This window comes from Chelonoidis abingdonii, chromosome 2 (genome assembly GCF_003597395.2).
Source record: "Chelonoidis abingdonii isolate Lonesome George chromosome 2, CheloAbing_2.0, whole genome shotgun sequence".
Classification (NCBI taxonomy): domain Eukaryota; kingdom Metazoa; phylum Chordata; order Testudines; family Testudinidae; genus Chelonoidis; species Chelonoidis abingdonii.
Genome location: NC_133770.1, coordinates 164508258 through 164535194, shown reverse-complemented (window position 1 = coordinate 164535194; position 26937 = coordinate 164508258). Strand labels below are relative to the sequence as shown.

The 26937-nt window shown below is 41.6% G+C and overlaps 1 protein-coding gene across 1 annotated transcript in view; it reads right to left on the bottom strand.

Annotated features, from left to right (window-relative positions):
• Positions 1 to 26937, bottom strand: part of KCNU1 (potassium calcium-activated channel subfamily U member 1) — an 80138-nt gene that overhangs the window by 32898 nt on the left and 20303 nt on the right. Inside the window, exons 15-16 of the mRNA XM_032791934.1 lie at positions 26804 to 26904; positions 19257 to 19356 (exon numbers count right to left, since the gene is read on the bottom strand). Coding sequence (XP_032647825.1) covers positions 19257 to 19356; positions 26804 to 26904 — 201 coding nt within the window. The remainder of the gene's footprint in view (positions 1 to 19256; positions 19357 to 26803; positions 26905 to 26937) is intronic.

Sequence of the window (26937 nt, the reverse complement as noted above, 5' to 3'; positions counted from 1 at the left end):
TGTTTATATGCCTGAATGGGAGCTGAGCTGTTTGAAAATCTGGCCACAGTTGTGAGTGCTGAATATTTGAAAATCTGGAGATAGGTGCATATCCCTCTTGTGGATGGATGCGTAGGGATGTGGGGGGTGGATGGGGGGTGTTTCCAGGTCCCACTCTGTGCCTGATCCACCCAGAATATGAATCTTTTATAGCCTCACCTGACAATACTTGACTGTTTAACCAAGCTGTAGAAAGACTTGTGCTTTCAGCTCTAGAGGTCCCCAATTTAATCCCGTGTGTCAGCCAGGATGGCAGCCATCACAGGTGCTCCAGAGTTGAAATGATAGGTAGATAGATAACTACAGTTTGATAGTGAAGTTTGTTCTTTTCCTATATCAACTCATAGTCAAAATTGTAACAGAAACCCATCAGTCACGTCTTAGTGAACACTAGATCAGTACCTCAGCTCCAAAGTATGCTAGAAGACAGACAGATCCCTTATGTTTCAAACTTCATATGAGAACTTTGAACTAGCATAAGTGATTAACAGTTGTTTATAGCATTGCAAGACAGGAATGGAAGCCTTTTTTATCATATCTTCAACTGCCAACAACGTCCTGCTGATAAGCTATCTTTAAATCCTTCACAATGTCTTTGCAAAGCTCTGAAATCTTTTTTGAATCCCCAGCCTGCAGCATTATGACCTTGGATGTTTCATTCTCACATAGGAGAATGTGCTTGAAGTGAGTCTTGGTGTCAGGTTTTTTTTGGTGTTTGCTGAGTTCTTTGTTTACTTGTAGTCCTTTGGCTTTGGCAAGCCGAGAACCTTTGCAAATCCTCGGGACACAATGCTGCCTTCTGTCTCCCAGTGTTGTAATGAGGAGAGGAAAAGGACGTAAGACTGAATGCAAAGCATCCTACCATTAGTGGTGGCTGGAAGAATTTCTTGATTATGTCTAAACAACTAACACACACAGTAAATCCCTGAGGGGTCATTGCAGAAGATTTCAGAAAGAAGAAATCTCTGGGTACCTGAATGAAGCAAGCAGGTTGATTCAACAGCTGGAGCTTGGAAAGTCCTCATCCCACCAGCCTGGACATCGTTCCACTGTCTTCTACATATTGAGACTCGTAAGTGAGTTAATGCACGGAATATAGGCTATTCAGTTCACTTCCCATTGGGAATCCTCTTTATTGTTTGTTTAATCACTCCCAGATATTGCACTGCACATATGTAAGTCTTATACTTTAAGGAGGAGTGGGGCTTCAAACAGAAAGCAAAAATTGACTGTGCCTGAGCAGGTTGCCACACAGTCTTCCTTTCATAGCCATGGCTGCATTGTGAGAATACTGCTTATTCATCATCACAGATTAATTTATATCACTTCAATCATAATGGATCAAACTGGTTTATGTACTTTGCATGGAACTGTGAGGTGTAATTAATTAATGTATGCAGAGGAGCTGTGCATAATTGCAAAGTATCATTATTTGTCGTATTGCAACAAACAGTTAACAAACATATCGAGCAACACATAAAACCTACCTAAAAAATAAGCCTTTTAGAAAAAAGTATTGTAATTATATCCATCAAACCAAACCGCTCCTTAACAACATACATGCAACCCCCAGTGAAGTGAGTGGAGTTACACAGGTATCACTAAAGTTGCAACAGACAATTTTATTTATAGTACGGAAACACCTAAAGGCCACAGATGAGATCAGGGCCTTATTATACTAGGTGCTTTGCCTGCACAGTGTAAGGGACAATCCCTGCCCCCCAAAGCTTTCAGTATGAACTGACAAGACAGAGACAGGATGGAAAGTGATTTGCCTGCAGTCACACACTAGGTGGATAGAAGGGCTGAGATCAGAACCCAGATTTTCTAACTCCCAGTCTAATCCATTAAGCCACAGCAAGGCCACATTGAGACATACTGCGCTGCAGCAGCACAGCTATACCAGACGCTCTGGTCAAGACGCTCTATGCCGATGGGAAAGAGCTTTCCTGGCGGCATTAAAAAAAAAAAACGCCTCCGTGAACGGTATAAGCTATGTGGGCAGGAGAAGCTCGCCTGACGATATAGCGCTGTACACACAAACACTTATGCTGGTGTAATATACGTAGCTCAGGGGTCTGAAATACTCACACCTCCATGCAACATAAGTTTTTTCAGCATAGGCTATAGTGTAGACATAGCCTGAGACAGCACCAGCATTGTGCCAATTGCTTTATGTTTAACTACAAGAATAAAGTTCTCTGCAACCACAAGGTTAGCAACTTTTGTTTTAAATGAAAGCCAGGAGTCTCATGTAATAACATGACTGCAGGAGCTGGGGCTTTAATAAAAACACCAAATATCACATGATTTGTGATAAAATCATGAGTCAGCAACTCTGTGAACAAAACGTGGGTGCAAATGTACAAAAGGTAACAATGCTGCACTGTTGGCGAGATGGCCTAGGTGCTCTCATGGGTCCTTTCCACCTCTAAACACTATGAAGCTGTTTGACCTTCCTTAGTAAGCCTGTCATCTGATCTGTATGTCCCCTTTCTGCCCTCCACTCTAATTAGCTTCCTCAGAAAGGTTGCTATCGCTTTACTGTACAAGGACACGTTGTGCAGCACGTAGATAAAAGCCAGGTGCCATAACTCCAGCACTGACGTGTTTAATAACCACACCATTATCACAACAAAGCCAGACAACCTGGTTGCAGATTGAATGTGTGTGTCTGCAAATTGTTTTCACAGAAAACAATAGCTCATTATGGGTGGTGTCCATTTTGAGATCTCTGCTGAAGTTCCCAAGGGTTACTGTAGGGCCTTTAAAAACGCAGTCCTGCCCACACCTATGTATAACTTATTGCAACTGAGAGATGGTTTAAAATTGCAAACCACTGACTCAGAGTAGTATCAGCTTCAGGACTTTGGCAGCCCCTAACTAGGTTAGTCTGGGACTCATCCCCTCTTCCCCCCTCCACACACACACAGATACACTCAATTCATCAGCTGTGACATCACCCATGATTGCCAAAACATCAAGTTGAAGGGGTATTGTCCTGACACAACACTGTCAAAACTACTGTTCCTTGTGGTGTCCTGCTCATGATTCCTTCCCACCCTCTCTGCATTCCAACTTATTTCATGTCACTGTACCACCGATTTAAATTTAACCAGTTTCACCAGGATGAGGAAAAATGCCTTTTACTCACAGCACAAACTTCTGAAGGTATACTGCTGAAGAAGTGATGCGGTTTGCCTTATGGTGGAAATTGGTGAAAAGCCCATATATGGCTGGTTTTATACTATGAGAGAACTTTACACACACAGTACACAGCTGTACTGATGGAAAATGACCACAGATATTTACAGTGCAAAGTTTTGGATTCAAGCCCATTGTCAATCAGAATGGGGTGGATGCTAATTTTAAAAAAGTAGGGCCTGATTCTGCTACTCACACTTTCAGCAGTGGCTTTTCTCGGTGACAGACTGATCAGAGAGTAAGGCACCACTCAGCTTGAGCATGGGTGGCAGAGTTTGGCCCCTAATTATTTAATTAAAACCCCAAAGCACTTGATATGTATGAAGGAACAACACTGAACTTGGCAAACAAGGGAAAACAAATCTGGTCATAATGACCAATAATCTCCAATGACAACCTTGTTTTTCTGAGAGGTTCTCAACAGTTCCCTCTTTTTTTTTTTTTTGGTCACTGCTTATCAGAATTTGCATGGCTATTTAGCAGGTTAATTTAATTATGAGCAGCGCTTCTGAATATCCTGATGGTAGATCTGTGAAGGGCAACAGAATGTGTTCTTGAATTATGAAATTGCACACACTCACATATCTGGAAGCCATTGTGGAACAGATCACTGTCCTGTAAACACATGTTGAGTGTTGCAATATTGTTCTAATCACTTCCAACCTGTCAAAGTTTGCAGGAGAATAGTGACTGGGAACATTTGGGATAATTTGTAAGTTAGTGCCATCAGCTACTTCCCCCCACTTATCATGACGTAATTAATAGCACAATAATCTAAAGAACAGAACTTAGGTTAGTCAAGATCTTCGATGATAGGAGTGATTTTTCACTAAGGCCAATATCCAGCAAAAGCTGGGACCCAGCTACACAGCAGCATACCATGTGATTTTTAGATGAACTGAATCTCTAGCATGTGAGATGGACTGGTCTGAGTCCTCTACATGTGGCATGCAGGTCCGATGCTGACTTTCTGCACTGAGGTGGTGTTGTATCAACCAGGCAAGGTACTAACAAATGTCAACAGGACTTTATTTTTAAAGTGGAAACCTCTTTACCAAGTTGCTGCTGCACCCCCTGTAACTCTCAATCTACCTCCTCAACTCCTCCCCCCTCCTTCCTGTTTCCTATCCTTTCAGACTCCCAACAGCCCGTGCTCCCAGTTCTAATAATCACAAGCAACATCTAAACACCACATTCCCTCCTCTCTTAAGAAACTCTCCCAATTAAAATAAACATTGTTGTTCTAACCACAGGAACAAATAGGAAACAAGACGCTATACTATTGGCAGAAATATTACACTGAAACACTGTAGATACTACATAACATAGTCTCAAGTCCAGACAGGTGGTCGTCTGGGTCTGAGAGGCCGTCTCTCAAGCCCCAGTTCCAATGCAATGTCTTGTTGTGTTGATACTACTGTGAAGTCATCCAAGCAGACTGGGAGTTCGTATAATCTCCTATTGGTGCATAGGCAGGTGCAAGATAAGAAGCATTCCATATCAGCCCTTCAGAAAGTCGATAGATGTAAGGTCCCTTCTTCTCTATGATTTTAAGAGAAGCTGTGAATTTATGGTCCCCTTTGCATAAAATTCCAGGTTTTTGTATTCTAATGAAGGAACCACTCTCAAACGTTGGCTCCTTAGCACCCCGCCGCTTGTCTGTGAAAGCCTTATACTTTGCTTGGTTCTGTTCAACTGTTTTTCCTCACATCATCCTCAGTTGGGGCCTCAGGTCGTGCCTTTAACAATCCAGCAATGTTCAGTTTAGTATTCATCTGTTTCCCATGCAGTAACTCTGCGGGTGATCTTTGCGTTGTGACATGTCATGTTGCCCAGTATGCTTGCAAGAAATCAGTAGTGAAGGGTATCCACAGTCGCCCTTCCAGTTTAGCCGTTTGCAAACTCTCTTTCAAACTTCTCTTAAACCATTCAATTTCCCCATTGGCTTGAGGGAAATATTGGGATGATTTTCTGTGTAAAATGTTCCTCTCTGCTAGAAAAGTTTCAAATTCCAGGGAAGTAAATTGACTACTATGATCTGAAACCAGTTCTTTGGGGTTACCTTCCCTGCTAAAAACTGAAGAGAGGAACTTAATTACTGTAGCAGAAGAGATTTGCGATTTAAACGCTACCTCAGGCCATTTATTGAAATAGTCTATTAAAGTGATGGCATAATAACAGTCAATTGGAGCAGCATCAAAGGGTCCTACAATGTCAATCGCCACTTTTTCCCACGCAGATTCAGGAAGAGGAACAGGCTGTAATGGAGGGTTACATGTCACTGCTGTCTTATCATGTATTTGGCAAGTGACACAGGATTTTATGAATGCTTCAGTTTGAAAGTCCATCCCTGGCCACCAATACAGATCCCGTAGTCATTGTTTGGTTCTGATAATTCCTTGATGAGTATTGTGCACCAGGTGTATGAGTTTTGACTGTAATTGTTCTGGCACAAGTAGCGGTGTTTGCCTCATAGCACACAGCCATCGAGCAAAAAAAAGTTCATCCCAAACTCTAAAATAAGGCAGCAAAACTGGGTCAAGGTTTTTAGGGTTACTGGGCCACCTCTTTGTCAGAAATTCCCATAGTTTTTGTTGAATTGGACATGATGAACAAGCAGCTTGAAAATGTTCTCTTGTAACTGCAATAAGAGTGCTTGTAATAAGTGTGACTACTACATCCTCATCCTCCAGTGGACCATCTGGTGAAGGCAAAGACAGGCGAGAAAGGCAATCAGCTACCACATTTTTGTTTCCAGACTTATATTCCAGTTCATAATTGAAAGAGAGTAGTCTTGCAGACCATCTAGCAGTACGATACCCTGCTCTTCCCAGTCCTTTCGTGGTGAGCAACGTCATCAAAAGGCTGTGGTCTGTGCGCAACTTGAACGTGCGGCCCCACAGATAAGTTCTCCACTTTTCAGTAGCCCAGACATAAGCAAGTGCTTCTTTTTCGACTGTAGAATATTTTCTCTCAGCATTACTTAGTGTCCTTGAAGCAAACGCAACAGTTCTCTCTGTATTATCCTCATGAAGTTATGTGAGGATAACCCCAAGTCCATAATCAGAAGCATCAGTAGTTACAATTGTGGACAATGCAGGACTGTCATAAACAGATGATTAAGGGTTAATGTCTCTTTTTCCTGTAAAGGGTTAACTAGCAGTAAACCTGGAACACCTGACCAGAGGACCAATCAGGAAGCAAGATACTTTCAAATCTCGGTGGAGGGAAGCCTTTCTTTGTGCCGCGGGTTTTTTCTTTTCTCTCGGGTCTGAGAGGGACCAGACATGTAAACAGATATCTCCAATTTCTGAACAGCCTCTTCTGTTCAATCTTAGTAAGTACCAGTTAGAAAGTGGTTTAGTCTTTTAATTGTTTTCCTATTTTTGCAAATGTGTATTTTGCTGGAAGAATTGTATCTCTGATTGCTGCAACTTGTATTTGTGCTGGGGGAGGATTCTCTCTATGTCATAAGCGAAAAGACCTGTAATCATTTTCGCATCTTGATTTTTACGAGACAATTTTTTTACTTTTTTCTTTCTTTATTAAAAGTTTTCCTTTTTAAGAACCTGATTGGTTTTTTTATTCTTGTGTGAGACTAGAGGAGGGTGTCTGCAACTCACCAGGGAATTGGTGGGAGAAAGGAGAGAAGGTGGGGGGAGGAAAAACCTGATTTCTCTCTGTGTTAGTATCACTGTCTCTCTCTCAGGGAGAGTCTGCGAGGGGGAGTGAAGAAGTGGGGGGAAGGTGGATTTCCTCTCTGTTTAAAGATTCAAGGAGTTGAATAACAGCGATCTCCTAGTGTAACCCAGGGAAGGGAGGATCTGGGAGGAAGAGAAGAGGGACGTGGTTTATTTCCCTTTGTTTTGAGACCCAAGGGGCTTTAGGTCTTGGGGTCCCCAGGGAAGGTTTTGGGGGCCAGAAAGTGCCCCAAAACACTATATTTTTGGGTGGTGGCAGCTCTACCATTTCTAAACTAGTAATTAAGCTTAAGGGGGTTCATGCAGGTACCCCATCTTTTGGACGCTAAAGTTCAGAGTGGGGGTTCATACCTTGACAAGGACTGAATAGTGCAAGTACTGGACTATGTACAATAAAGTCTTTCATCATTTCGAAACTAGCTTGTGCATCCGTTGTCCACACTAAGGTTGAACTTCTCCATAGTAATTCTCGTAACAGTTCAATGATAGAAGCATAATTTGGAATGAATTTTGCATACCAGGAGGTAATACCCAAGAAGGGACATAAGGTTTGCAAATCTGTTGGAGGAGGAGCATTTGAAATTGCCAGGATATGATCTGGATCAGGTTTTAGTCCAGTCTGGGAAATTGTATGCCCCAGAAAGGAGAGTTCAGTTTGTCTAAATTTGCATTTGGACCTATTGAACTTGAGGCCTGCTTTGTTGATGCAGTTTACTACAGACTGCAGGTTATCATCATGCTCCTCAGTAGTATTTCCAAACACAATAATATCATCCAAATAGCACTGAACTCCTGGCTGATTCTTCAGAATTAATGACATCATTTTTTGGAAGGCACTTGGAGCTGATGCGAGACCATATGGAACACATTTAAAACAAAATAGTCCCTGATGTGTAATAAATTCTGTGAGGTCTCTGCTATCTTCATGCAACATAACCTGGTGGTACGCGCTCTGCAAATCAAGAGTAGAAAACATCTTTGCTCCACAGAGTTCTGCAAATACTTCTTCTATGTGAGGAAGAGGATAGCTGTCAATCTCAATAGCTTTATTTGGCTCCCTTAAGTCCACACAAAGGTGAATGCCTCCACTCTTCTTCAGTGTCACTACTATAGGTGAAAACCATTCCGAGGGCTTAATCTCTTCAATAATGTTCTTTTGAACAAGTTTTCTAAGTTTCTCTGAAACAGCTTCCCTGACTGAAAATGGTAAGCGCAGTAATTTCTGTCGTACAGGCATCACATTATTCCTCATTTTAACTTTATGCAGAAACCCATAAGCACAGCTGAGTTTCTCCTCAACCTGGTGTTGGGTCCCAGATGAAACTGGTGTGTGTACCGCAAGAGTGTTTTGCTGATGAAGATCAATTCATCCATTAACTACCCTGAGATTTAAAGCAGCCAATAAATCTCTGCCAAGGATAGGAGTGCCTTTGTGGACAATGTAGAACTCTGCAGTTACACAATCACCAAAAGTAACTATTGCTGGCAGGCAGCCATGTACTGGAATATGGTTTTTCAAAATAGCACACCAACTGAAGTTTGGAATTCAGTAAGAGGCACATCTTTAAAGTAATGCAAATAGATGGAATCAGGTAGTATAGATACTGCTGAGCCAGTGTCCAACATTAGCTGAATAGAGTGTGATTTGCCTGAGGGTATGGCGGAAATGTTTACAGTGCACTTTATCTGTTCTGGAATATGTGCAGTAGTGTTTTGTCCACACTCAGCACAGTAACATCTGGTATTGTAACTGCATGCACCTGTTGATTGAACTGGCTACTGCGACATACTTTAGCAAAATGCCCAATCTTTTTGCAATGATTGCACTGAGCTACTTTTGCTGGACATCCTGTGTAGCTTGCAGGTGTTGTGGGATCCACAGCGAAAGCATGCTTTTACTGTATTTTGAATTTGCTGATTCAGTGGCTTTTTCATTAGTTTTCCTCCTGCAATTGTTTGTCTGCAGCGATAGTGAACTTTTCTGCAAAGGAGTCACAGCCTGGACTGTGCCTCCTGTATCCTTTCCCTTTGTTATGAGACTCAGAGTCTCTGAGTCTTAGGGTCCCTCCAAGGAAAGTTTGGGGGACCAGAGCGAGGCAGGCGCTGTAATTCCTGTCTGGTGGCAGCGAGATAAGATCAAAGCTGGTAATTAAGCTTGGAGGTTCATGCTAGGCACCCACATTTTGGACGCTAAGGTCCAGATTTGGGAAAGATGCTTATGATAACTGCATTATAGTCTCCCCTGGTTTCTGCTCACGCTGGTGAAATCTGTAGAGATGAGCTACTACATTCACTTTTGGCACAAAAAAGTTCTTGAATGCAGTGAGTGCAGTCTCATATTTATCATCTGCAAGGGGAAAAGTGTAAAATATACACTGCCCTTCTGCTTCAAGGCAGTAGGTTAGCAGAGCATGCTTTCTTACTTCAGAAATCTTTGTAGCACTGATTACAAGTAGATAAGTCTCAAACATATGGATCCAGGCAGCAAAATCAATTGGAGGCTCACCTGGGCTTTGCAGAAAGGGTGCAGGTGGGTTCAGAGGCAGAAGATCCATCCTCATCACTATAATGTTGTATTAACCAGGCAAGGTACTAACAAACTTCAAAAGGACTTTATTTTTAAAGTGGAAACCTCTTTACCAAGCTGCTGCTGCATCCTCTGTAACTCATTCTACCTCTTCAAATCCTCCCCCCTCCTTCCTGTTTCCTGTCCTTTCAGACTCCCAACAGCCAGTGCTCCTAGTTCTAATAATCACAAGCAACATCTAAACACTACAGGTGGATTTAGTCCAATACAAAACAATCATTCTCTCTTAGGGAGACATACCTGGTGGAGTAATGGGTGTTTGGACTCAGTGAAACAAAGAGCAGTTTTGTTGAGCCAGGATTGAGCACAGAAGGTGAAATTCACCCCACTCAAAAGGCCAATGCACCATTTAAGTCCTGTTTAGGCCCTATTTTGAGTGTTTCAGTGGTGCATAGGTCTTGTGGCTAGCACTCTGCACAGGGCTGAGTTCCACCCAGGCAGACTAAGGAATTCAGGACTTGGCCCTGTCAAAGAGGCTTCCTACCAGTATTTCTCACATGCTAGCGCACCAATTCAACCAACAAAATATGGCTGCCTTGTACGCCAAGGAGCTCAAGTTCGTTGTTAATCCACTGCATACCTGTTTAACTCAAAACCCCATACAGTAATTAAACAGTTTTTTTTAAAAAGGATCATTACAATGTGATTTATGACTTTTGTGTAATTGTCAGAATTACTGTAGGTAATTAAAATAAAAAGTGCATGCTGCTAGAAACTTCAGTCACTCTCTGTACCCTCATTGAAAATCAGGAGCTGACCAAATTAGAAATAGATTGGTTTGCACAAGTTCACAGCGAAAGCTAATTATGAAACTTATCCTTATGCACTCAGAACTCACATAGTCAGTCACACAAAGTCTTAAAGCGATAATACTATTGTACAATGTGAAATGGAGTGAGCAATATATGGTGGGAATAACTCTTATTATGTTGTGCAAAGCAACTTCATTTTGCATAGTAAGTATATGCCCAAACCCTTTGGAAAGTTTGATAATGGACATGAGAGAAAGGAATAAAGAGGCTTAGGAGCGAGAAAGACTATGCTTTCACATGAGATTTGAAAAGAGGTAGAAAAATGCACGGAGTAGCTGAAGTTGCAGAGAAGAAGGCTCTCTCACCAAGAGTGGCAAGCTGGAGAGAAAGAAACAGAGTGAAGAGAGTAGCAAGTGGAGCTGAGAGAGATGAAGTCTGTGAGGTTGGCTGGAACAAGTTCATAGTCATCTTTAAAACAAGGAAGGGAGATTTGTACTGGGCTGTGAAATGCATGAATAAACAAGGAAGTCAGCAGACGGCAGGGGTTGAAATGGCACTAAAGCTGGCTGGGAATTTTTTGGCAAATTGTTTTCGCAATAAAATACGCTGATTTCTCAGAACTGAAACTGTTTGCCAGAAAGGGTTTGTTTCGATTAATTTCTTGACTAGAAAAAATTTTGGAAAAAAAAGTTTAGAAATCGTTGAAAAGTCCAGTTTTTGATGTTTTTGAAATAAAAAAATTCAACTTCACAGTTCACGATGACTTTTCCTTTTGAAATTTGGGCTAATAATAGTAATTTGTAATGGTTCAGATTGAAACAAAATATTCCTAAATTACCTAAACAAAATGTATCAATTAACCCAAACCATTTTTTTTTCAGTTTTTCACAGGTTTGTGAAAATTTGAGATTTTGAATTTTCATCCTGATTTGGAATGGACATTTTTTTCCCCTTAATTTCTAATATTTTCCCAACATAGAAAAAAAACATTTCCCACCCAGATGTAGTTGTCACCTCTTGGTGCATAAAATTCTGCATGTCCTGTGGTCTGGAGAGCAGGGATAAGAGGATATGGAGGCCAACATACAGATTTCAGCTGCGTTTAAGTCAAGAAATAAATTGTTGGTGAAATCATGGTCCCATTGACATCAGTGGCAAAACTCTCATTGACTTCAATGGGGACAGAATTTCTCCTCCATAAATTATAGCATGTCCTTAAAATTCCAGATGCAAATGGGCATTTTCTCATTAGTGGTTATACAAAAATTTGGTACTTGTGTTTTGGTACCAGTAAATGAATCAGATTTATATGTAAACAGATTTATGATGTCACTAAACCAGGCACCTCTTGACAGGTTTTGCACTCTTTGCACAGCTAGAGCTGTCACTAAGTCTCTTATATATATCACCACTTGATCCAGGCTATAATGTCTCATACACTGGTGTGTTGATCTTTAAGGCTTATTGGTTGAGTTATCCTTAAGCTGAAAAAGACATTAGAGCTCCAAGATCAAGACTCACCCGGTGCTGTGTTAGAATAATAAATGAGGACATTTCAAAAATTCTTTTATAAAGGAAAAGAGGAACTAACAAAATGCTGCTGGAGCTGAGGTTGAGTTGTGTTGGGTTCCCTTATAGGATTCTGGGGCTTAGGGGTTGTGGAGAGAGAAAGAGAATATAGCTGAATGTATCCCACCTGATTTCTCCAGTCCAGATAAGTCCAATGAACTGCACTTATCAGCAGATCTTATCTATCAATTTATCTAATCTGTCATCTTGACACAGACAAGGACTTTTTGCTAATACACAACATGAAGCATAGACTCCACTCTAGGGTAAAGAACAGAATGCAAAATAGTACCCTTGCTTCCCAAAATACAAAACAAAACAAAAACCTGCCTTAGATCAGATTCACAAATATTAAAAAACAAACAAACAAAAAACAAAAACAAACAAAAAAAACCCTGTTCATTTCACATGAGTCTACCCACCCCCATCTTTCCCCTACAACCCCCCAGCACTCTTCATTTAAGGTCATACGGCAAATCAGATTTTCAAAATAAGATTTGGGAAAATGTGGATGAAATAAGAAATGGCCTACTAAATATTTTCCAAAAACCCAGTCAGAAGGGTTAACTTTGTTTTTCATTCCTTGACCTTCTTAAAATTTCAATTTCCAAATGACATTGGAAGACCCAAAATTTCCTAGATAAAAGAGGCATGGAGAAGCATCCAAACTTTTCACATTTATCCAAACCCTCTGAGGTTGCACTATGGCTTTAGACACCCACTGACATTTCCATCAACAGAAAAACAAAGGGAAAGTGAAACTTGTTTAACTCGTAAGTTAGGTTTTCCCCCTGACTGAAACACAGGCAGCTAAAGTTTCCCAGAACCCTCGCTCCTTCAGGGTAAATGCCAGGTAGGGATCAAAAGCACGCAGTTCATGCTGACAAAAAGGATCTTGCTTATTGTAACAACACTTTCTCCACCTCTGTCTATCTCCCTTTTCTTGAGAACACAGTTTTACACTTGTCCTTCATACAAATAACCCGAGGGTGAGAATTATTCAGAAGGCTTGTGTTTGACACCCCATCTGTTCATTTCTGACAGCGATATATAATGTAAGGCTATAAAAACTTGAAAAATAATGCAACATAAAAAGGGATTGACTCAGCTCCAAGAGGCCATAAACGGTAACAAATACCATTGTATGATTTATTTCATGCTGTAATCTTTACAGTAAGTCATCTTTCAGACATTTCCATGTGACAGGTTTTAATAATATTAATGCCCAGAGCAATCCAAATCATCGCCAATAGACATATTTATCAAGCTGCCAATCCAAGTAAATGAAATTCTATAAGCAATAATGTAACATGTTTAAAGGAAGCTAATAAAACAAGTCAGCAGAGAAATATTACTTCAAAGTATTCTCTCTCTAATCCGGTCCTGGATGTTGTACAGCCAAAATGCAAATCTTTCCCCTATGTGATTTATTGCTCCAAAAATACCAGTGACCTTTTCGTGAGCTCCTGCACAGCCCCTCACACACATTCATAAAGATCGCGATGCATTCTGCCAGATTAGCTGAATGCTGGAGTGCTTACCATTATTGCTTTGTTTTGCCTTACCTTTGGATTGAGATGTGATGGGTAGCATCAAAGAATAAGATTTTACATCTTTAAGATTTATTAAAGACTGACAAGCCCGAACGTAGGCTTCGCTTCTCAGCAGGTATTTAGGAACAATTATCCAGATGCTAGATAAGTTTCAATTAAAGAGGAACTAAAATTTGTTTTTTTTAACCTGGTTTTCCCTTTCATCTAATTCAGTTTTTATTAATCCTTTGTTTGACTAAACGATCTCCCATCCAGGACAAAAAAGAGCCTAAGACAGCACAATCAAGAAGCAATATGGGATCTTATGCACAAACATTCTTTAGTACCTATCTAGAAACAGAGCAGGAATGAAAAACAAGAGCCATCAACTCAGCAAAAAATACACCATTAAATTTGTCATGCCTATAGGCAAGAACATGTAGAAAAACCATGTCTAGTAAAGGAAATGTATTGATGGAAGGACTCATAAGTGTCTCAGGATCCTAACAGGTTTTTATTCTTTCACTTATAGCCCAGCTTTATAGAATTTCTTTTGTGAAATGGTACCAGTTAAGTTAATTTCCAGGATATAAAGACCCACTTCCTGGTGATCTATTTTGGGTGAAAAAATGTGTGTGTGTGTGTGTATTTAAATTTTGTATGTGTAGTTTGCGAGAAAAAATAATTAATCAGATCTTGGCATGCAACCAAAAATCTATGCATGGCCCGGGCCAGGTGAGTGTTTGAAGTCTAGTAACCCTGCCCTGTTCCCTCCAACTGGACCTCCTTGAAATTTTCTGAATTTCAGGTTCTTGATGAAATTTTAAATTGAAAATACATTTTTTGACAATGAACCCACTCCCGACAAATATAGACACAGGTGTTTTGTCAAAAAAATTGAGTTTTTTGACTAAATATGGAGCTAGCGAAAACTTTACATGCAGTGAAAAAGTTTGCTGATTTTGACATTTCAAAATTTCTGAAAATGTATTAACATATTTTGAAAATTCCTGGTTTTTTGGGGGGGTGGTGGTACTTATTCTACTTTCTCTCTCTCTCACTCCTTAGATGGAGTCTATTTTAGTTATATCTGGGCACCTTTCTTATAGAGTGTTTAAATCTAAGTGCCTTAAAAGTCCCCAAGTCCCTGCAACCTTCCTAAACAAGGGGTCATGTGATCTCTAAGTTCTTGTCTATGGTAGGGAATAGAGCCATTTGTAACTGAACTGGTTTAAGCATGAACAGTTCAGTAGATTTACACTAACTAGAATGAATTGGTTTAAGATCCTTTGCCTATTGCCTAAATATTGCACTGTCCCTAAATCATTTCAACTGCAATGCCCTCCTGGCATCTATCCTAAAGTTCTCACCATAGCTCCCAGAAGTGGTGCATCTTGAAGATTTTGAACAGCCTCTTGTACACAATGTGAACCAATGCAGTTAGTCTGTGTCCATATATACGCTGCAATGGTTCAAGAGGAAGTGGCTTCTAATGCTGCAGCAGCAGAGCATACTCCAAATGGTATTAAGCCAGTTTGGAAAACTTTCAGAGCACTTCTGTGCATGAACACAAGGGCTGGGATTTCAAAGGAGCATCTGGAAGCTAAGTACCCAGCTCCCACTGAAGATCACTGGGAGCTGGGCTCCTAAATTTCCATAGATCCTCTTTTAAAATCCCAATGGAGGGGCAAAGGATCCCTAGTTTGATGACATTTCAATTTGTCAAGAAGGGTTTTGGTCCAGGGCTCAAGCCAGGGAGACACATTCTACTGCTTAGTGGTCAGGGTAATGGCCTGGGATGTGGGAGACCCATGCTTAAATCCCTGCTTTGCTGCATTTGGGGTGCAGAGCAGGGATATAAACATGGGCTGTGCACATTGCAGGCCACTGCCCTAACCTAACCTCTGTGCTACGGAATGTGATAGTCATCCTCTCACTAGACAGCCCAGGATGGAAATGATCAGGCATGTTCACTCAATTCCACTGTTGCAAAGACATGCACAAGGTTTTGTTTCATTCCATGCAGAACAAAACCAAACCTGGAAAGTGACTTTAATAATCTACGGGGTGAGTACGGTAGTGCCCCTGCAGGGGAGGCAGCCACACCTGTAGGGAGTGGCTTGCTTGCAGTTGGTCCTAGCCACTCACTCAGCTTCCACTAGTGGGTCTAAATAGCTGCACATACACTGCAATGTCATACCCTAGTACGTTACCTCAGCTGGCATGCTAAAGCTAGTGAGAGTAGTTAGTGGTGGCAGCCGCTAGAGAAGGGCATGCCTGGCCCTCCAAGGAGTCAGGGTCAAACACTTGTGGAATATTAGACAATAGAAAGTGAATGAAGAATGGAAAAGACTTCATTTGGCTCCATTGTCATTGCTGAGAATAAGGACATGAACCAAAGAAGAAGAGAAGAAAGTTACCGGGGCACGGAATTGTTGTGCTCCTGACAACTCTACCTAGCAGAGTGTGCATCCGCTTTGTGAGCTTGGGCACATCACTTCCCCTCTCCATGCGCCGCCTCCTTTTGGGCTTGTCTTCACTACAGAGCCTTCTCTGGCATAACTATGCCAGCAGATCCTGCTAGTGTAGATGCAGCTTAAGCAGACAGAAGTTCTTCTCCCGGCATAACCACACCACCTCCCAGAATAACATTAGCTAAGATAACAGAAGCACTCTTCTGTTGACATAGCTGTGTCTACACCCGAGGTTTCACCAGCATTGCTCTGTTGGCGAGGGGTATGCTTTTTTCCCATTCACAGATGACACAGCTATGCCAGCAAAACTTTGTCACATAGTCTGAGACTTTGGCTGTCTTCTCCATTTAGACTGTGAGCTCTTTTAAAAAGGAACTGGCTCTTACTATGCGTTTACACAGTGCCTCCTGATCTCAATAGGAGCCTCTAGGCACTATTATAATGGCCATAATAAGTACTACTACTAACTGTAACACTGTAAAATGTTCTCCCATGGGAAGCAGTGGAAGTCCAATCCCTGGTGGCATTTAAATCTAGACATCCGAAACCTTGTGTAGGGTACAATGATGACTTGGCTGGATGGGATATCATTGCCTCTTTTGTGATTTGGTGGTGGGGGAGAATCTTGATGGGGAAGGGAATTATGTATTTGCATATTTGGCTGCATCTTTGGGGAATTACAGGACATCTAGTAAAATTTGTGTTCCTTTTCGTTAAGCGGCAGCAAAGATCTCAGTGAAAAATAAATAAACAAGAAATTCCTAATCCCCAAGGTGTAATGCCAAAGAATGGAAACTCACTTCTCCTGAATACCTCCCTCTGGCATAATTGACTTTTCATGCACATTTTAAAAATGATATTTCAGCAGGTTGTGAGGGCTCTTTTTTTTTTTTGTAAATTATGTTGTGGGATGTAAGGGGAAAAGAGATGTGTTATAAATTAATTGTGTTTTCACTTATATTTAACGAGTCAGCACAGTCTAACAATGTGTGTGCATGTGTTTACTATGCAGTTCCAATATTTACAACTGACCTAACTGGTTGTAGAGCAGGAGCAATGAACAACGTGTTATTGTTCTGATCCTATGTAAGTGCTGGGGACAGCTGCTCAGTTGCAAAGCTACCCAGAGGAGACCCTGGAGTTTTTATTATGCCAATGCTTGTCTTTGCTGTCAAAACAGAGAAAAGGATTGTGTGTGGGGGTTGTGGGGGTGGTATTTATTAAGATTTGTTTTCTTCAGGTCTCTGGTGTTCATGAGCTGTTAACATACTTAGACCTCAAGCCTTTGTAGAAGGAAGGTGACAAACATTGTGTGACGATATCTGATTAAAATATGACCATGTAGATTGTTGATGCTACCACTGTTATATAATTGCAACAAATCTTATACAAAAAGTGTGTCTAGTAAGGTGTCAATAGAAAAGTTATTATTTCCTGAAAATTATTATAGTGTTACTGTGCACCTCTCAGGGTCACAACTGAGAATATCGAATTCAGGACAAACTGCTGAGATATAGGATAGACACATCCCAAAACTGGTGGTTATTCTCCCATCAGATATACCAAACCATCAACAAAAGTAAACTTTGGTTTCACCACACTGGCTAACAAGAAGTCAGGAAAGCAGTCTCCTTAGGCATTCCAGTCCTGGATTCAACATTCAAACACTAGACTTAAAGATGAGTAGTTATTTAAAACTAGTTTCATCAAACAAAATGATTCTTCTGATCCCAAAGGACCAGCCACATATCCAGGTCAATATGTGACTCATATCTTACCCAATAATCACATTGTTGCCAATCCTTTATTATCTAAAATCTAAAAGTTTAAGAAAGAAAGAAAGAAAGAAAGAAAGAAAGAAAGAAAGAAAGAAAGAAAGAAAGTTAAAATTGGATAAAGGAATCAAATACATACAGTAATTGCAAAGTTCTTGGTTCAGCTTTGTAGCAGTGATGGAATAAACTGCTGGTTTGTTAAGTCTCTGGGTGCTTCCAAATCACTGGAAAGTCCTTGATCCCTTGGCTAGAATGCTCCCATTAGTGTCAGTCCATAGTCCAGAGATTTGAGCAGGAAAGAGGCAAAATGGAGGTGTTTCTAGGGCCTTTTATAGCTTCTCTCAAGTGAAGGGAAACCCATTGTTCTCACCGCGGAAAATTACAGGTGACAAGATGGTGTTTGGAGTCACATGGGCAAGTCACATGTCTATGCGTGATTTTGCTTAGTCATAGCAGGAAAGTCCATTAAGTGTAGATGGGCATCTTCCATTGTGAGTTAAGTATTCTTTAATGTGCCGTTCACTTGAATAGTTTCTTCACAACGTGCTGGCTAAATACCTTGTGCGTGCTACCCAGAAGCAAACAATACATGCATAATCATAGCATAATCATATTAAGCAAATCAAAACTTTTCCATTGACACCTTACTTGACACTTTGCATAAGATTTGTTGCAATTCTATAACAGTGATAACAACAAGATAATAATAATATAATGTCACATGTTGGTTGTGTGTTCCTCCCCAGCCAGGATCTTGTGTACTCCCCACAAGTCTTTGTATAACAACTCTGGCCAATATGTGCTTCATCCCCCTCTAGTGCATGGTTCATCATCACAGTATAACAGCCTACTACTGCTGCCAGCTAAGTATCAGATAGTAATTCCCCTTACTTGGCTGAGTAGCACCTTACACAATAAGTAGTCCCACTGAAGGTCAGTAGGGCTGCTTGGGAAGGTAAGTACTACTCAATGTGAGTAAGAGGTAGCACAATCTATCTTAACTGGAGTGACTCCTTTAGTCTCTGCAGGAGAGGACTCTAGTGTGGTGCCCAGGTTCAAACTCTTCTGATGACCATATATCCAGTGGAGACAGCTGGAGGAATTTAGACTGTGAAACCTGGGAAGGTATCCCCTGGTGGTACTGGCACCACTATGGTCAGCAGACTGATTCAGGCTGGTGCTTAGGCTAGACAAGTGGGACTGCTGTCAGGGGGTTCTCTGGGATTCAAAGCCATTCAACCAAATATCATCCTTTTCCTATGCTGCACCAGAGTCCAGCTTTGCTAAACCTTCCAAGCATGCAAGCACTTTTTTGTCAGGTGCTGAGTTCAGAATGCCTGGCTTCTTGCAGAATTGAGCCCTTCAAGCAGAGTATGGGTTGATGGACTGAGAAGCTGGATGTGTGTAGGGCTGAACTGAGCTTCTGCGAGGCCAATCAATTAATCAAGGCAGGGAGGAGCCATTAAACCATCTATTGCAATCAAAACCAGTAGCAATGCCACAAGAAGTAGTAGGTGCAAAGGGTTTTTAGTTCCGACCTGAAAGAAAACACCTTGCCATTCTCATCTCTCACACAAATATTCACTGCAGCAGCAAGACCAAGAAGAGTTCTGAATTTCTTACCTGGGAGTGATACCTGAAGCAGGAAGAACCCCAAGAGACATTGACTTTACTGGCTTTCGGTCTGGAAGGTACAGTGTTTCTTGGGGAATCCTCAGCTTGTCTGAAAACAAAGGCAGTGAAAAGGAACTTGCCTCTGTATATATCCCTTGGCTGTACTTATATGCTGATTGCAGGTGGCCACCATGCCATAGGAGAGTTCTGCAGGGGCTTAAAAATGCTTGACAGTGGGGCTTTGGGTAATTGCTTAGCCAAACAACCATACAGCTAATAAAGCATGGTATTATATTATGGTGCGTATGGATAGTATGTACATGATAGCCCTTATACATGACTAATACTACATATAACTCGTGGTTTCATTCCAAAGGGCTGTTCAAATAAATCTTTTTGTTTGTGGTTTTTAGGGGATTCATTTAAACCAAAAAACTAAAAGTAAAACTCACTCAAAACTGCCAAGTTTTGCCCCTCAAAACAGGTGACCCTCCCATTTATCCTTTGGTAATACAAACTCCAAGCTATATTCCATAGGGTTAAATCAGACTTTTGCAGTGTCTTTGGGAGTTGTCTTATTCAGTGAAAGGTGAGTACCTTTACCATGCACTAAGGGCTTGTCCGGGTGGGGACACTCAGGCAAAGTAATCCGAATTAACAAAGGTGTGAATTTAAAGTGGATTTGTTAAACCCCTTGTGGGCATGCTCATTCAGAATTAAAGGGGCCTTAACTCAGGGCTTGTCTATACCGTAACTCAGTGTGAACTGTGGGAGTATGAATTGCAGAAAACACCAAAGTGTTGCACTCTAACTGCTTCACGAACGCTGCTGGTGTGAACTAAAAGGTACACTGTTTGTCATAATAAAAGTCCTGTCTGAAAGAGGACTGCATTAACTGGTAATTATGGGGTATTGGCCATGTATATACTATACGCTATAGTATAGTTTGAAGGAGGACTATGTTAACATGAACAACATATCTTTCAGTTCGCCCCAACTGCATCCACCTGGGGTGGTTAGAACACAGCTCTTCAGTGCACTCTGCCATTCACATCCCTCCAGTTCACATTATGGAGCTGTATAGCCGTAGCCTGCTCAATTTAGTTTAATTCACTTCCAAAGTGAAATAAAATCAACCAAATTAAGGCCACTTTATAATCCTGCATCAGACTGTCCACATGGATTTAAATAGATTTAGATTTAGTTCAACGAATTCATTTTAAAGGTAATTCGGATTAACTTTCTTGAGGCTTGGTCTACACTAAAAAGTTATAACTGTATAGTTATGTCGATCAGGGGTGTGGAAAAAAACCACACCCCGGACTGACATCGCTATACCAACATAATCCCCAGTGTAAACACAACTATCTCTATGAAGGATGACTTCCATCAGCACAGCTAACTTCATTTGGGGAGGTGGTGTTCCTGCACCAACAAAAAAAATTTAAGTTAGGCCAGTATAATCTCCATGTAGACATATCTTTACTGTCCCCATGTAGACAAGCCCTTAGGTCCTATGGTATAACACACACTTGCGCAGCCTGTTATGCATGGATGTTCAACTGCATTTTGTGGGAAGAGAGTGGGGGATGCTCTTTATGTGTGAGTTACACTTAGATTAGAGAAAAAGCTCCAGACAATCTCTTCCTCCTGATTAGAAATAAAAGTCATAGAGGGAAGAGTGAATTTGTCTTAGGCATTATACGGACCCCATTACTCACGCAATTGTCTGATCATCTCATAGTCTTGAACCTTTTTATCCTCACAGCACTCTGTGAAAAAAGGCAGTGTTATTACGTCCATTTTACTGATGGAGAAGTGAGGCACAGAGAGATCAAGTGAATTGTCCAGTTGGCAGTTGATCAGGGAAATTAACCTAGGCCTCCCAAGTAACAGACTAGCACTCTAACCACAGTAGTATCATTTCTCTGAATAAACTGATGTTCCATCTAATCCTCTCTTGGCCAAATCCTGAGGTCCTTCCTGCTGAGTAACAACTGTGCAAAGGTCTCAGGATTTGGCCCACTGCTTTTCAGAGTCTCTATCTTGCCACCTGCCTTTCCACTCTGCATTCCTATCACTGTTGGAGCCAGACAGGAGGATCAGCAAAGATCTCTACATTACGTGTGTCCAAACAAGTCCCATGTGTGTATGTGGGTGGAACTTGGACTGAAGAGGCATTCAGACCCACATATCTCTTAATCGCACAGTCTGACAGGGGAAACCTATCACACATGCTTTATTTCCTTCTGATGTTGTAACTCTTCCCAAACTATTCTAATCCAACTGAAAGGTCTCATGAGTTGGAACATACACCTGGCAGAAAAGGGACATTTTTTTCCATGGGCCATTTGTCAACTTTAATAAGTAGCAATTGTACCACACAGGTGTGTTAGAAGCAGGTGCATTTACTCCTGGTAACAAGATAGCTCTATCTGCCATTCTACCCATATCTATTTACTTACAGTGTCCTGTCTCAGTTTATCCAAGTGACTGATGATTCCTTATCCGGGGATTTGTTTTCCAGGAGGTGGGTGGGAAAAAAAACAGCTCTCTGAGGGCACAGCATGCAGCTGTCAGCCTTTACAGGAGATCAGACTTAATAAAAGTATGGTAAGCCAAGACAGATATGGTATGAAAACAGCCTAACTAGCTTCAGGAAAACAATCATCTGATAAACCTCTGAGTCTGAGAAAGGATGGTCTTCAGGTTAAGGCATTTGACTGTAAGTCAGGAGATTTGGTTTCAGTTGCTGGCTTTGCCACAGACTCCCTGTATAATTCACATAAGGCCAGATTCTCAACTGATATAAATCAGGGCCCTTGACTTTCAAGGTGGTAAGGCTAAATTTTGTCATCTGAGAGTTTGAGCTGGGATTTTCAAAAATACCTGAGGACCTTCTTTAGGCACCAAGGGATTTTTGAAAATCTCATCAGGTGCTGGTCTATGTCTGTAGGAGACAAAATGCACTTAAAAATCTGATCCTAAGTGGCTTATGAGCACAAGACCCATTAACTTAAGTTACTTAAGGATTATCTACATGTAGAAATTTACGGATATTACTATATATATACACAGACGCTCCCCAACTTACGCAAGTGTTCCGTTCCGGAACACCTGCGTAACTTGAATTTTGCATAAGTCAGGAACATATACAACCATTACACACACACACACACAAACCTCCCCCCCCTCCACCTTTCTAGCTTACGGAATTTACAGAACTTTTTCCGTAAGTGCGGATTTCTGTAAGTCAGGTTTGTGTAACCCGGGGAGTGTCTGTATATATATATATCAGAAGGGTAGCCATGTTAGTCTGGATCTGTAAAAGCAGCAAAGAGTCCTGGGGCACCTTATAGACTAACAGACGTATTGGAGCATGAGCTTTCATGGGTGAATACCCACTTCGTCGGATGCATGTAGTGGAAATATACCTGCCACTGGAAATTTCCACTACATGCATCTGACGAAGTGGGTATTCACACACGAAAGCTCATGCTCCAATATGTCTGTTAGTCTATAAGGTGCCACAGGGCTTTTTGCTGCTTTTGTATATATATATATATATATAATTATATGTATATATATAATTATACAAGTATAACTATAGCTGTAGATTCAACTATAGTGAGATAATTATTGCAATGCTGATAAATTTCCTGGTGTAGACAAGCTCTAGACATGTTTAAAAATCTAAGGCCTTGTCTACACTTAGGAGGGTTTGCCGGCATAGATATACCAGTAGACCTATATTGACCACACCTCCCAGTGGAGACACAGCTTATACCAGCAAAAGAATTTGTTTGTTGAGACAGCTTGAACTCGTTCTTCAAATGGAATAAGCCAAACCGGAAAAAGGATTCTTTTCAACATAACTGTCTACATTAGGGCTTTTGCCAGCATTGCTATGTTGGTTGGCATGCGATTTTTTTCACATCCCTATGCCAACATAGCTATTCCAGTAAAACTTTCTAGTGTGGACCAGGCCTCACAACTGCTCAAGATGTACATGGTCTCTAGCTAGAGGCTTCAGGCTGGCTCCATTCTTAAAAATACCATGGCAGCCCCAGATGGCGGAAGGTTATGTTTTATTATCAATAGCTATTGGCAAGATTTAGGTATTTTGGGGATAGGGCAGGAATAGCCCTTGCCTCTGATTTTAACAGATTGCCCAGGCTTTTCACAGCCATGTGCAGGACCAGCGCCAGGGTTTCTCGCACCCTAGGCGCATGGCCATTTCGCCGCCCCTCGCGCTGATCCTGTGGCTCTCGTGGAGCTGCCGCAGGCATTCCTGCGGAGGGTCCGTTGGTCTGTGGCTCCGGTGGATCTGCCGCAGGCTTGCCTGCAGGAGGTTCACCGGAGCCGCGGGAGCAGCCGACCGTCCACAGGCATGACTGCAGCAGCTCCACCTGAGCTGCAGAGCAATGGACCCTCCGCAGGCATGCCTGCGGCAGGTCAACCGGAGCCGCCTGCCACCCCCCCCCCGCAAAATGCCACCCCCTCAATAATCCTGGCACCCTAGGAGATTGCCTAGGCTGCCTAAATGGTAGCGCCGGCCCTGGCCATGTGTACTCCAGTTAAATGCTGACACCGTATGTCATGCACAGTGGGAAAACTTTTGGCTACTTTAACTGAAGTTCAATTCTCTTAGGCTCCTGCATTCGTTTGAAGATTAATGAAAATGAATCATACCCTTAGCTGGTGTAAAATCAGCCTAATTTCATTGAAAACAATGGAGAGAGGCTGATTTACACCAGCTGGGGATCTGGCTCACGATTCCTTATCTCACTTCGGCTGACAGTGGAACTAGAGGCAGCCAGGACGTTATGTACTGATTAAGCTGCATTACTTCTTTTGTCACAGACCAAAACACTTATTTTTATGCAGTGTTTTGCTCTGATACATCCAAAATGCTAGGGGGAACTGATGGCAATTTCTTATGTTTGGTAATACTTCGATCCCTCTGAAGCACGTTTCCCTGCAGTCTATCTGGTGCAGAACTGTAAACAATTGTTTTTTTTATCAGGCTACGTTTATATTAAAATCCCATCTTGCCCTTTCATTCAACTGCCTTAAATTGCACAGGAAGGAAAAGGAAAAGCCGTCAGGTGTGAGAGCTCTTACAGTCTCAATGTCTGTCCATCTGTCTCTTGATGACTCTTTTTGAGATATCTTTGTATTATACAGAAGATTCTGTTCTGGGAATCAGCTGGCTTTGGGGGACTTAAGTTGCATCTACTTTAATAAGTATGTGGGACTGAAAAATGGGCTACGATTTCTCTTTATAAATGACATTCCTACATGGTGTCAGCATGCTTCTGTTTGTTCACATAGCCTGTTTTGTTGAGAACTCTCTATGAATGAGTTTTTCCTTGATCTCAGCCTTGTGCAGTTCAGCCAGATATTTAATAATGGGGCTTGGCTGCCATCTACTGCTAAAGGAGATTTAATTTAAAATATATATATTTTGTGTGTATGAATTTGCTGAGTGCTGATGAAAGATACCTGACTGACAGCTGTATGTAGCAACAGTCCTATATCCAGGGCACAGACACAGTGGCTGAGAATTTCAAAACAGTCTAGATTTACATATACATTCTTCACTAAAACTAAGGGATTTAGACACAACTTTTCCATTAGACTGCTTTTGAAAATTTCAGCCAGTATGTATAGCTGCTGTGCATGGGGTGCTCCAGAGGGCCACCAAAACAGAGCTCAACATTATTTTGAGAACACTTTTTGAGAATAGGAGGGTATCACAGTTCCATGATCTTTCTGGCACAGCAGGCTCTGGCTTTTTTGCCACCTCAAGCACAAAAAAAAAGTGTGGGGGGGCGAGGGGGGGCCGGAGTGGAAAGCAAGGGGAAAAAACCCAAAAATGAAAACCTGCGGCGTGGCCGGAGCAGCAAAGTGGGGGGAGGGGGAAAATGGCGCGTCCAGAGCTGCAAAGCAGGGGGAAAACAAACGTGCAGCTGGAGCGGCAAAAAAAAAACAAAAACAAACAAACAAAAAAAAAACTTGCAGCGCAGCCAGAGAGGCAAAGCAGGGGAAAAAATATTTAAAAAACCTGTGGCGAGGCTGGAGCCAGGGGACTCCCTGAGCTGCAGACGTGCTCCGGCTAGCGGGAGAAAGAAGTGGGGCGGCCAAAGCTTCAGCGAAGCATTTGCCACGCAGCCCCGACGGCTCTGCGCCACTCCGGTCGGCTGGGAGGGAAAGACACGGGCTGCCTTGCTGAGTTTGCTGCAGGGTGCTCCTCTCCTCTGCACCACCACCCCCTACAGGGCGCTAGATCTGCGAACCAAAAAACAACAAACAAACAAACATCCGTGCCATCCTAGGATTGGGCGGAATGCAGCCCTGTAGAATCTGCCGCCCCAAGCATGAGCTTGCTCGGCTGGTGCCTGGAGCCAGCCCTGCTTTCTTGTCATGATAGTATAATACAAGTTGTGCTCTAATCAAACACAAGTTATTGAGCTCAATATAGAGATAAGTGGGTGAATTTTAGTGGTCTGTTATGTAGAGAAGATGAGATTAGATGATGTAATGGTACTTTCTAACCTTGAACTCCATGAATGTATGAATCAAGAAGGGTGTTAATGAGTAATGACCAAAGTGATGTACTTTTTGGCATGGACAGGTATCCACTAAGGATTGAATTGAGATCCATCAAATCATTCATGTAAGCCAATGAAGAACCAACTGGACTGAAGGAATTTGCACTTACTACCTGGGGTAGATTTCAGCAGGTGATATAGTGCTGAAAAGCTGTAGGTCCCATTTCCAGTGCCAGGGAATTTGGGGTGGGATGGGAATGAGCCATTCCACTGTTGCACTGACATTATTGTGAATAGGAGTTTTTCCCATTCAATCTATGCTTTCTCAATTTTTAGTCTAAACTCCTTAAATCTTATAATACAATCTTGCTCAACCTCAAATACATCTTTGCTGCCTTCATTTTTATTATTTCCTAGTCTTATGATGATGATAATATATTATATAGTGTAATATCTTGACATCTGTACTCATTGTCATTCGCAACCTTTATTTAGGGTAATTCCCACTGACTTTAATGAGAGTTTTGCCTGAGCAAGAATTGAGTACAAACTGAGTAAGGACCTCTGGGTTTATCCTGTAGTACCTTTCACACCAAAGCACCTCACAAACTATACACATCTAGCACCAATGAAATGCAATTGCCCCAGACTCCAGTTCTGGAGTTAAAAGAGCAGCAGCCCATGCAAAGTATGACAATAAGCATAGGGGAAATTCTGGCCATGGAGATGTGGCTCTTATAAAAATGGAACAGGAACCTTTACTGTCCAGTCAGAGTAGTTGTGATCAAAAGGTCTTCTGAGAACTCGTCTGAAAGATTTGCACTCAATAAATTGTATGTAATTCAGCTTCAATCTTTCAGAAGAATAAAGGGTTATGTTCAAACCTACATTTTCACAGACAAATTAAAGAAGAGGATGGCTCAGTAACCTAAGAATCAGGTATGAATTAGCTAGCTGCTTCCTATTTCCTCTAACTGAGACCCAGTCTGAACAGAACGTTACCTGAAAAGGATCTTGTCCAAGATTTGCTTCTGCAGTGACATTTTTTAATCAGCTCCAGATTATCAATATCACTATGGCAGGCTTTACAGTAAAAATGAGCCCTGAACAACAAAAGAAAATCAGGAGAAATTGGA